General features: G+C 38.5%; 1 protein-coding gene and 1 non-coding gene across 2 annotated transcripts in view; one reads left to right on the top strand and one right to left on the bottom strand.

Annotated features, from left to right (window-relative positions):
* Window positions 1-249: 249 nt before the first annotated feature.
* Trnas-uga lies at window positions 250-324 on the top strand. Its single transcript has one exon. It is a non-coding gene; the product is annotated as a tRNA-Ser (tRNA).
* A 5,099-nt stretch (window positions 325-5,423) lies between these two features.
* The window catches only part of LOC124544638 (ionotropic receptor 25a), a 424,769-nt gene continuing 417,934 nt past the window's right edge, over window positions 5,424-12,258 (bottom strand). The window contains exons 18-19 of the mRNA XM_047123253.1: window positions 9,761-9,833; window positions 5,424-5,936 (exon numbers count right to left, since the gene is read on the bottom strand). Coding sequence (XP_046979209.1) covers window positions 9,788-9,833 — 46 coding nt within the window. The 3' untranslated portion in view covers window positions 5,424-5,936; window positions 9,761-9,787. The remainder of the gene's footprint in view (window positions 5,937-9,760; window positions 9,834-12,258) is intronic.

Here is a 12,258-nt window from a genome sequence, read left to right as displayed (position 1 = left end):
AAGTTCAAGTCTCGGTCCGGCACACAGTTTTAATCTGCCAGGAAGTTTCATATCAGCGCACACTCCACTGCAGAGTGAAAATTTCATTCTGGAAACATCCCCCAGGCTGTGGCTAAGCCATGTCTCTGCAATATCCTTTCTTTCAGGAGTGCTAGTTCTGTAAGGTTCGCAGGAGAGCTTATGTAAAGTTTGGAAGGTAGGAGACGAGGTACTGGCAGAAGTAAAGGTGTGAGGATGTGGCGTGAGTTGTGCTTGGATAGCTCAGTTGGTAGAGCACTTGCCCGTGAAAGGCAAAGGTCCCGAGTTCGAGTCTCGGTCCGGCACACAGTTTTAATCTGCCAGGAAGTTTCAAATACTACTCATCTTGACACTGGCAACATTGTCTAGGGGCTGCAGTGATGTAGATCATCTTTCAAATAATCATGTCTAAGTTGTACTTTTGTGAATGAAATACCATTCTGTTATTCCACTTGTAGGCAAAACTAATACCAACAAGTAATGAAGATAACTTTTATTTAGCAAAGCAATATGATTGCAACTTGACAAGAATGAACATATACTGTTGATAAACAACTCTTTCAAAGAACAATTATCAAACTCTGTGGATTGATAACTCATTTCCACAGAGCCATATGAGCAGATTGGGTATGAAAGACATCACCTCTGAATACCAACAAGATGTGACAGCAAGTGCACATCTTCATCTGCTGTCAAGGCACACTTATGCTTTGGTGTCTTGGCTTGGCAGTGCATCAGGAGTCACAGAGCAAAGGGGCATAGGCGATAATGCCAATATCAGAACAATTAAACATTATACATTAGAATAATGTCAAATCTGTCCACAAGCACATGTTGTGATCTACATTTAGTTACTACTTAAGAGAGATCTGTTTCACCCTTAATTGTAAATCAGCAAATAACTTCCAGAACAGCGAGCACAAGATATCTGTAAGGTAAAAGGATGACAGATCATGCATGGAGTGGCATACATCATACCAAAATCCCACTTGTTTCACTTCACTACATTGTAACAATATTATGAGAAGGAAAGTTGCTACTCACCAAATAGCGGAGATGCTGAGTTGCAGATAGGTGCCTATCTGTGACTCAGCATCTCCACTATATGGTGAGTAGCAGCTTTCCTTCTCATAATATTGTTACATTCCATCCTGGATTTTCCATTGTTTGGCTTCACTACATTGGTGAGATGTACATGAAAGCAGTCTGCCAATGCCTTGGGTACAAAAATCAAGTGTTTAACATGGTGCAAAGCAGATGGTCATTGGATATATGTGATATGCTCCCAAATCTGCTGTCCCAACAGCAATGGTATGGCAGTGGTGCAGGTATGAGGTAATTTCCTGGATCCTCAGTGGCTCCCCGTAAATCATTTTACTGTAGCCATCAACACATCGATATTAGATTTATAGGCCATGCTTTGTCTTAAAAAGACCAGAGGAAGGGTTTCTGTCCACCTCTCTTGGTGACACATGATGACAGCCTTTAAAGTTCTATGCCACCTTTCAACCATCCCATAGCTGTCAGAAAGGTACCTTGTAATGTGATGATGGTGGAAGCTGAGAGCTTTAGACAACCCTTTGAACACATTGGACTCAGTTTGCCAGCTCTGGTCTGTTGTGATACGTAGTGGATAGCCAAAGCATGCTAACCAGTTTGTGATGAACATTTTTGCAATTGTCTTGGCAGATGTATTTGTGAATGGTATAGCTTCTGCCCTTCAGCTGCAGAGACAGGTAGAGGGCCAACAAGGACTGGACCTCACAGGAGACCCAGGGAAATGTCCAATATGTGCAGAACATGGTAGTGTACAGTGCTGGCATGAAGGTACACGTGAGTCCACGTGAAACAGTTGGTTAATAATTTATTCCTGGAATTTGCTCATGGATGTGCAGCACAGTGGACACTTGTCAAATGCCACTTTACAAAACTGCCACAAAACACAGGGCCATGTCTCCCATTGTGAGGCATCACATCATATTTTGAAGTTGTTACCTGATACCTTGACTTGCTTAACATCAGTCTAAGGGAATGATCATTTGATAAAATTTGCAGTTATTTATCCATTGCTTGGGCCATGGTGAGATTGTTGCAGCTCAAAACATTAACCATACTGCAGATGTAAGAAAAGTAAGTGGTGACTGTTTTTTATGCCCCTTTAAGATGTGCCAGAGCAGTCGAGGGGAACACCTATCCCTGGCATTTGATTGGTTTGTAGTCTATACAGATTGTCACTGGCCGGATTTTGATTTTAGGGAGAAAATGTCTACACCTTCATAACTGACCAATAGCTCTCTGTCGTAATCACTCCATTGCATTGGCCTTAGCTGTAATTTCTTTTGAAAAAAAAATATCTTGACTGCTTCCAACAGTTACTGACTTTTTGGTGTAGAGTGGAACCATTTCACTTTGGCTGGTGTTCATGACAATAGCCAATGGCATAGATGGTACTAGGTTGGTGAGGAGCACTGTCTTCATGAGGCTAGCCTGTAGATAATGGAGAGCTATGTCCATTTCTGGAATCTGTTTGAGTATTTGTTTGCCCTTGGTGTTGGGATCAGAATGTGCAGTCATTAGCAGAGCTTTAATGAAAGCTGTCACAGGAAGGCGACAGTGATAAAAATTCACCATGCAGAAAAGTTACTTCACTCTTGTCAGTGATACATTTGTTTCTGAATAACTCAATTTGATGGCTATATAGTCTCTGTTGTTCTTTGTCAACATGTATGTCTTGGATCTGTGCTTTAGAATAGAATACCAGGATATAATCCAAATATGAAAAATAAAATTGCAGTCACTGCAAAACTTCATCAATGAAACTTTGACACATTTGAGCAGTGTTTCTGACTTAGAATGCTATGAACAAGAACTGGTTGGTTGATTCACGGAGAGAGGACCAAACAGCAAGGGCACCAGTCCTGTTGGATTAGGGAAGAATGAGAAAGGACATCGGTCATGGCCTTTCAAAGGAACTAATCCTGATATTTGCCTAAAGAGATTTAGGGAATTATGGAAAACCTAAATCAGGTGGCTGGACACAGGTTTGAACCACATCCTCCCAAATGTGAGTCCAGTGTGCTAACCACTGTGCCACCTTGCTCAGCAAGCAAGACTTCAAAATAGTGGAAAGGTGTAATCACTACTGGTTTTGGTATATCACTAAGCACTACCAGGATCTGATTATAAGCACTGTGGCGCTCCAGAATTGTGAAAACCTTTGCATCTGCCAAAGTCTATGTGAATTCTTGGGTATTAGGTAAGGCATACCTATCCAGAGGAGTTCTAGATTTTGGTTCGTGGTACTAGCCACAGGAGATTGTGAGCTGTCTTTATTGGGGATTGGGTGTAAAGAAAATGCCCACAGACTTATATATATTTTTTGCTTAATGATGCACTGTGTAGTCAATCCCTGTGGCATCAATATTAACTCTTCATTATGCACAATGTTAGTGTCCCAGGAGAGCAGTGCACTTATACTGTTGACTCTTCTCACCATGCCAACTACAGAACAGCCTTCAGTTCACATCACTTTGTGAGTGTCAATCCAGTTTATTAAACATACCTTTGTCAAATCCACAAGTCCACCATAAGTGTGGGGAAATAAAAGGGGAAATAAAATCAGCACCTAAGATAGGCTGAGTGATGTCCACGATCACAAAAGTTCTTTCGATGTCAGATTTGTATGGCCATGAGTGAAGATAATACAGTTGCTTATAGCCATAATACAGTTGCTTATAGCCATTAAATTTAGAAGCTCGTCAGACATTTAGGGAAAAAAACGGAAATTTTATTGGAAATATGTAACTATCATGACATTGTGTTACACACTGGAGTTAGCAGAGACTGAGTCATTTGACCAGATCCTATATTGCCATCAGTAGTGTATTTGACACTGTGCTGTTGTCTGTGTATGGTTGGGAGAGGACACTCCTTTCCTTAATGCCAGTCTTTGCTGGTGCAGTGGTCTGTTACACCGCATCCAGATTGCTCTTGTGTTGTGTACTTCACAGCTTGAGATCTAAATGTCTGTGGTAGCATCAGATATTAGTAGAGGTGTCTTGGACATGGCTGTGATTTTGAGACCAAGGAGTAGTAGAACGTTGTGAATGTAATCTCTCATTTGGGCCAGCATGTAACTAACTGTATGCCTATCTTCAACTATGCTCAGCAGGTGTCGGTATGAAGCAGTAGAGCAGTGAGGTACAGTGACCTTGGGTAAGCTCAGCAGTTGTCAGTTGTATTCAACTGTAGTTGATGACATTATAGTCACCATGGCAGCATGTGCTATAAAAGCTAACTGCACCTGTGGAGACAGCTGTTGTTGCCAGATATACAATAATAACTCACCAGAAACCACACTAGTATCTATAACAGCATGTAAACATCTTCAAAAATGGATTTTTGTTACCAGATTTTTCATGATACAGCACTTGTTTTAGCTTTTGATCTGATAGTTTAGTGCAACGGGAAACTAAAACCTTTTTAATAATTAGGCAAGCTCGTTGGCAAGGTGGGTGTAAAATTATGTCTGAAACTAAAGTGATAGCTCTCTGGTCTAGGTTGCTGACTGTCAAAGTAAACTGTTTGGGGTCTGCCCTAATCAGCTGATGTCTAAAAATATGCTTCAAAATTGTGAACCATATTTCAGGTTGTACAAGCAAGCAGTTAGAAAGTCCTTAAGTTTATGTGTGGGTTTGCAATCCAGAGAGCACAAGAACTGGTAACTTTGTTGTGTCTGGTTTGATGTCACGTAGTTGTCGGAGCTGGTAGGCAGCAGTGCACACTGAAGGTGACGTCGGTATGTGAATTTGGAAGGGGGTGACAGGAAGGCCTCACTCTCCAATAACCCACTATCCGCACATCCTCCACCCAAGTTTTCCCTTCCTCTGTCCTGTCATTTCCTCCTAAATTCACATCCCTATATCACCATCAGCATGTGCCACTCCATACTGGCTCTGAGAATCATGAGTCATATGCATAGTCTGTGCTCCTTCCACACCTCCCACCCTCATTTTTAGCCAGCAAACCAGCTGCCTCCAGCCAAGCCACTAACCACTCATCACCATACCCTCTTCCAACCTTCTACCTCTGTCTCCCTCTACTCACTCTGCCTGGTGCAAACCCCACCGCAACCAAGTCCACCTGCTGAAAATACAGCATTGTGTGTCCAGTTAGTGCCATGTAGGAGCATAGGTGTGTGTGTATGTGTGTGTATTTTTACTCTAGCTTGAAAAAAGATTACTCAAAAAGCTCGCATGTTTTCCTTCTTTATATGTGTGCCTGTTGGTGACTCAGTGCTTCTCCTTTAGGACAGAGTGTTAGACAGGAATACTACACTTATCCCTCAAGATGATTGTAGAAATCAGCTCTTCTGCACTGCATGTATTTTATTAGATCCTTTGGGTATTTTTCCTTTATAGCATTTTACTAGTTTGTAATCCTAGTGTTACTTTTGACCAGTTTTTTATATATTCACTCTATATTAACTTAGACTGGGATCTAATGAAAGCACGTTGAGTGCCCTTCACCCAACATGATTTGTGCGAAGCATAGGAAATACAAGCACATATATACATTCAACAATATAAATGTCAGATGATGATGAGTTGTAATCAAGAAATTAACTTAATTTTCAAAGTACTGTCCAATCAAGTTCAAAAATTGTAAAGAACAATACAGTGCATCTGAAATAAGTAATATCAGCAAGAGTCTGTAGTGTAAAAGCAATTCCAGCATTTTGAAGCACTGTCTAGATGATACCAGCTGCAACCAATGTTGTGGAGTTGGGAGTGAATGGTCTGCAGTGATGGGCTCACACTTAGGTCCAATCCAGCATGATCTTCTGTGGCTGTGTCTGAGTCCATGATGCAGCCTAGACAAATTTGGTTCTCATGCTTTCTGGTCAGTTGTCTGAATCACTTTCAAAAGGATACACAGTGTTACCATAATATATCCACTAACATAATAGTGATTTTCAAATCAGATAAAATTCTTAGACCATTACCCTAATAATAAGATTCATAATCTGCAATCCTTCTCACTTTAAAACTATAATCTACTTCAGCAACATCATTGGTAAATCTTACAACACTAAAGGTAGAACAACATGTAAAACCACACATATAATTTACCAACTAACATGTGTTCATGGTATGGATTTTGTGCAAGAATGACCACCACTAAAGTACCTGCGTACATGAACACATATAGAAGAACTGCTTGCCTCAAGGCCTTCTAGTACCCAGATTATGAGCATGCTCTATAGACCTATGTATATGCTACGTCACAAAGGCCATTTGGATTCTTCCACTTGAAACTAATTTCCATGGGCTCTGGAGATGGGACTTTGTTCTTACACACATCGTTGCACAATCAATAAAATTTTTCTGGGTTTGTGTCTACATTATCAGTATGCAAAACTCCCAATGTTTCGGTCACTGTTACAGCTGACCATCTTCAGGGTGTTTTTGTGTAACAAAAACACCCAGAAGAAGGTCACTTGCAACAGTGGCTGAAACGTCAGTAGTTTTACATATTGACAATGTAGTCACATATCCCAGAAAAATTTTATTGTTTGTGAGAATGGCTGTGGAAGCCTATTTTTGTATGTCCATGCACCTCACTACCCTTTTGGACTGAAGCTCTGATAACAACTTCCAACCTCCCCTTCTATTCCTCCATCATTAGAATTTCATTATTTACTCAATTACTTACTAATTAAAAAAATATTTTCAGCTTCCTCATGCCTCTAATGTTTTTGGTCTTTTGTGAAGTCCTGTTGTTAACTGCACTATTCATTTTATTCCTCATTTCTCTTCCCTTTAATCCATTTTTACTTATTATTTTGCATTTATGTCTTCTCTGGACTGGAGCTGATACAATGTACATGAATATACTATCTTTGACCTCCTGCACTCTGTTATAGGCCTACCTCCCCCTTCATATTGTCTGCCAACATTCTCATAATAGGAGGGACACTTAAACCTGGGACCTGACTGACTTATCTCTCCTTTTCTCAACATACTTATCTTTTCTCCCTGAAACTAACAACTCCAATAGCTGTGTACTGTATTTTACCTTTATATGTATCTATTGGCACTCATTAGAATATGGCTTCCCAAAGATAAGTAGTGGCCAGACATTTTGTCTCCTTGTAACTTTACTTAAATGCAGGTTCCTTTTGATACCTTAATATTTTTTGTAACTTTCTCAGGTAAGTGGTGGTCATAAACTGTTTCCAGTCCACTTTTATTAGTTAAATGTTAATTTGACACTACAATAGTGAAGCCATAGTCACAGTACATAAAAATCTTTCTTTAAAAAAAAGGTTTACATTACCAGTTGAAATGAACTATGTCGTCATTTTGAAATGCAAAAGATCAGTTGGAGAATATGTAATGGGAACTGTGACATAATCTGACAGTTACAAAAAACAATGAGACCAGGCAACTGAGGCAATGGTGGCACAACCAAGTCACTACAAGTTATGCCCATGCTTACCCAACTGTTCATTCCATGTCCTAATGTACGAGGGTTGGAACTTTAATAGTGGCAACTATTTATTTACTTACTGCTCATACAAAATAGATACTTATTTCAAACTTTTACTGACCTTCAGAGTAGTCACCAGCATTGTGTATAACCCGTTGCCAGTGATGTGGAAGTTGTAGGATATTCTTAGCAGTGCCAGTTGTGTTGACAGTCATCACTTCTGTCTCTAAGCTGGTGGTAGGTTGTGTTCCAAAAATGAACAGCATAGAGACAGAAGTGATGACACTTTCTGCAGGACCTGACCATCATTTTGCAGGACAATGCTCCAGCACATACAGTGCAAGCTTTTATTGATTTGTTTGACTGATGGAGCTGCTAAGTGCTATACCACCTATTGCACTCTCCTGTCTTAAGCCCTCATGAGTTCAACTCGATTTCTAAACTGAATGAGACACTTCACGGTATTCACTTCAGAACTGCTACAAATTTGTCAGGCAATAGACTCGAACTGTCAACAAAGTTGGCACTGCTAAGAGTATCCTATGACTTCCACATTGCTGGCAACAGGTTATACACAATGCTGGTGACTACTCTGAGGCTCAGTAAAACTTTGAAACACATATCTATGTTGTACAAGCTACAAATAAATAGTTGCCACTCATAGAATAGATAAAAATTCACAACACTTGTACTTGCCACAGTAGGACATATTGCAAGAATCATTGGCAATTTTTACCCTGGTGTAGTTTTTATCTATTCTGCATTAGGACGTGGAGTGAATGGTTGGGCAAGAATGGGCATACATTGTAGTGATTTGGTTGTGTCACCATTGCCCCGGTTGCCTGGTCTCACTATTTTTTGTAATTGGTGTGAGATGTATGGTCACAATTCCCATTATACAGGGTGTATCAAAAAGGATGGCCTAAACTTACATGGCTGAAAGTACATGATAATAGAAGCACAAATGTCAAGTAAACATGGGCTCTAAAATGCATACCTTAAGATCTATGAGGTGTTCTTTTGTGAAACAAATCTCTTATACTGCAAGCTCTTTGCTTTCCACATTTTGGGAAGTGTTAGTATGGACCAAAACAAGAAAAAAATGTCCAGTAAACATGTGCTCTAAAATGCATACCTTAACAGCTATGAGCACCTGTTTATCTTTGGTACTTTGGAACACAACTCTTCTAATGAACTTTTAAGGGATGCATTTTAGAGCACATGTTTACGGGACCTTTTTTTCTCATTTTTTTTTTCATACTACCACTTCCCAAAATATGGAAAGAAAAGAGCTTGCAGTATAAGAGATTTGTTTCACAAAAGAACACCTCATAGCTCTTAAGGTATGTGTTTTAGAGCCCATGTTCACTTGACATTTATGCTTCTATTATCATGTGCTTTCAGCTGTGTAAGTTTGCGCCATCCTTTGAAAATGATGACGTAGTTTGTTGTGACTGTTAGTGAGTGTAACCCCAATTTTACAGAAAAATTTTATACACTGTGACTATGGCTTCACTATTGTAGAGTTAAATAAACATTTAACTTATATTACAGTCACACTCCTTATTGACAATTCTGTCGGTATAAAGAAAACTTTTATTAGTTTGATGAGAAAATAAAAAAGTCAATATTGGAGATGATAACACTCAAAGCAACAAATAATGCATGAGTCAATAACATCAGTGAGACATACATGTCTGTCCCAAGTGCTTCTATCTATGTACTGAACATTTAGTGATACTTTTTTGTGATTGTTGGTATATAGCGAAAGTCATTTTGTGAGTATAGTGTTTATTATGGGTGACATAAGGGAGCACAAAAAGTGTTACTTGAACTTATGACAACAATGGTGTTCATGTATTTTACATTTTTGAAAAGTGTCATCAATAGGACCTACATCCCAATTTGGAGCATGTTTCACCATTGCCAGATGTCAGGAGAAAAAACAACTGCAACATGTGTGGCATAGAGGAAGGGAGAAAACTGGCAAGGCCATGAAATTTTCTCTATCTCTCTCCAGAACAAATCATGCTGAAACTCTGATAGTACACCACACAGAGTACAAAAGTAATTAATAATATAAAAATGATATATTTACTATCAGTGATCTCTTTAAATAGACTTCTACACTAAAGTCAAAATTGGATGAAAACACAATTATCTCATTGCAGTATCTCATTGCAGTAACAACATTTATTATGAAATACTTGCAAAGTTTTAAGAAAAAAAGCTATAGAATGCTTGTGCGTACATCAATATGTATCTGCATCAGAGTCCACTACCATGGATTTGTAACTCCTGCCAATGCAACACCTTGACGCCGCCTGGAAAAAAAAGGAAGAAAAACATTTTGGTTATTTTGATAAGCTGGCTGTATATCACACTATAGAAGTGGTAGCAAAATACACATATTTCAGGCTATGAAAGAAAAAAAATAAGCTGCATACATTCTGATATTTTTGAATAAAATTTGACAATGTTCATGAAAAATGAAATTCAGCATGGTATTCATAGTGAGTATTGAATATCTTAGTTTAGTTTGTTTTCTTCCATATACAACAATTTAGGAGTATGGCATCTCAGAATAGCTGTGTAATACTTTACTTCTCTGTTTTCTTCACCAGAATGAGGATGGGATTTTTCTGGATATCTGGTAGTGTTTCTCCCATTTTATACCCTTATTTCCAAATTCTGAGTAACCAGCCAGTTCATGGACTCACTCACACTTATAGGAAAATGTGAAGTTAAACAACAGAAAATCCAGGATGGAATACTGACAATATTATAAGCGTAGTTGCTACTCACCATGTAGTGGAGATGCTGAGCCACAGACAGGCATGACAAAAAGACTGTCATACTAAGCTTTCTGCCAAACAGGCCTTCATCAGAATTAGACAACATACGCACACATCAGTCTGGCCTTGGGTACCAGAGACTGTGATCATGTGTGTGTGAGAGTTGTGTTTCTGTAAGTATTTGTGAGTTGTGTGTGTGTGTGTGTGTGTGTGTGTGTGTGTGTTGAATTCTGTTGAAGGCCTATTTGGCTGAAAGCTTTGTTTGACAGTCTTTTTGTTGTGCCTTCTGTTACTCAGCAACAACACTATATGGTGAGTAGCAACTACCCTTTTATAATACTGTCTAAATGTAAAGTTATTTCATCAACTCCATCAACTCTTACTATAAGCTTTAAGCTTCAATCTTTCAGTATTTTGCTATCATTGCTGGGTCATTATTCTTTAACAACAATCCCTTTTTTTCTTCCAAATCCCTGATAGATAATTTCCATTGAAGAGGCTTCCAAATTACTTTTTTACCATTTCCTTTTTTCGCTGAGCTTAACAGTGATTTCCTATCTGTAACGCGAAAGTCAAATTTCTTCTCTTCACTAACAGAAAACTAATTTTAATAATCTTACTGCAAATAAAAGTACACTCCAACAGTCATTTTGTTTTTAAGTTTCATTCTTCTCTTAATGCAATATAATTTTATTCCTGTGTATTCCTTCTTGATTATGTCTGTAAATGGCAGAAAGTTTGTGATCAGGAAATTTATGGTTTTACCTCTCCTCCCCTTGACAGTCAATTACTAGAGATGCAAACTTTTTCTACCACCAGGGTTCAAACCAACTAACCTCTGTGCCAACTGAGATAATATTAGTGTGTTTTAGTGATCTCATCTATGGCTTCATTCATTAAGAGCAACTGATTATGTATTTAGTAGCAAACACCAACAGAGAAACAATTCTGGTTGTAAAAATAGTACACAGTTTAAGTACTATAAATAGATCATGTGCCTTCTTACTGGAATGTTCAGATGTAACAAACTGAAAGTAGTAAGACCTACACAAGAAAATAAACTCAAATTGTGGAAAGTTTAGGACAAAGATAAAGTTGTGGCAGTTAAAGAAAGCACTGAATGGTTTGCCAAGAACAGATATGGGAACTGTGAAAGAACTGGGGGAGTGCCTTGTTGGAGCAGATGAAAAAATAAGTGGATCTAATAGCAGCAAAAGAAACTGGTAGCTACCACATTAGTAGAATGGTAGTGACGGATGCAGTCTCAAGGAAGTATAATGCCTTTAGAAATACTTCAAAGATTATTATGTGATAAAATCAATAAAGAATTACATGGGTTAGACTAAAAGGAATCAAAACAAGTCACCAGAACAAAAGAGGGAAAGGTATTTAATTAATTGGGGCAATTGGCTAAAGGATGACATAGCGGGTAATAAATTGTTACAAGGAATCTTGATAGACAAAAGATGAAACTGGCAAAATTATTGTCAGCTGATAACAGCAGCAGAAGTAAATTCCTAGTATATCACGGTGACAGTGAATAATTAATTTGTCATGCTACTGAATATAAATGAAGCACAATAGCTACAAAATAACAACATTAGAGACTGAATAGGTATTGATGTAGAAGTCAGTTGAAAGTATGTAATTAGGAAAATCAAATGGTATCAAAGAGTTAAGTGGTGAAATGAACAAAGACAACAAGCATTACAGAGAAATAATGGATGCATGTCCTTCACAGTCAGATAAGGATGTCATCAGATTGGAAGGGGGGTTTTGTTACTTCACTTTTTAAAATGAATATTAGAGAGCAGTGTTCAAACTAAAGCCATGAATTTAAATGAAAGGTGGGCAAAGTATATAAAAATGTGGGACTAGTGCAGCAGGGGATACAACCCGTCGGCTTTGAACAATGACGTCACAAGTCGCCAGAGAGCATGTATTACAGAGATGA

The sequence above is a fragment of the Schistocerca americana genome, chromosome 1 (genome assembly GCF_021461395.2).
Source record: "Schistocerca americana isolate TAMUIC-IGC-003095 chromosome 1, iqSchAmer2.1, whole genome shotgun sequence".
Lineage (NCBI taxonomy): Eukaryota > Metazoa > Arthropoda > Insecta > Orthoptera > Acrididae > Schistocerca > Schistocerca americana.
Note: the sequence above shows the minus strand (reverse complement) of the source record. Positions and strands in the feature narration are given on the sequence as shown.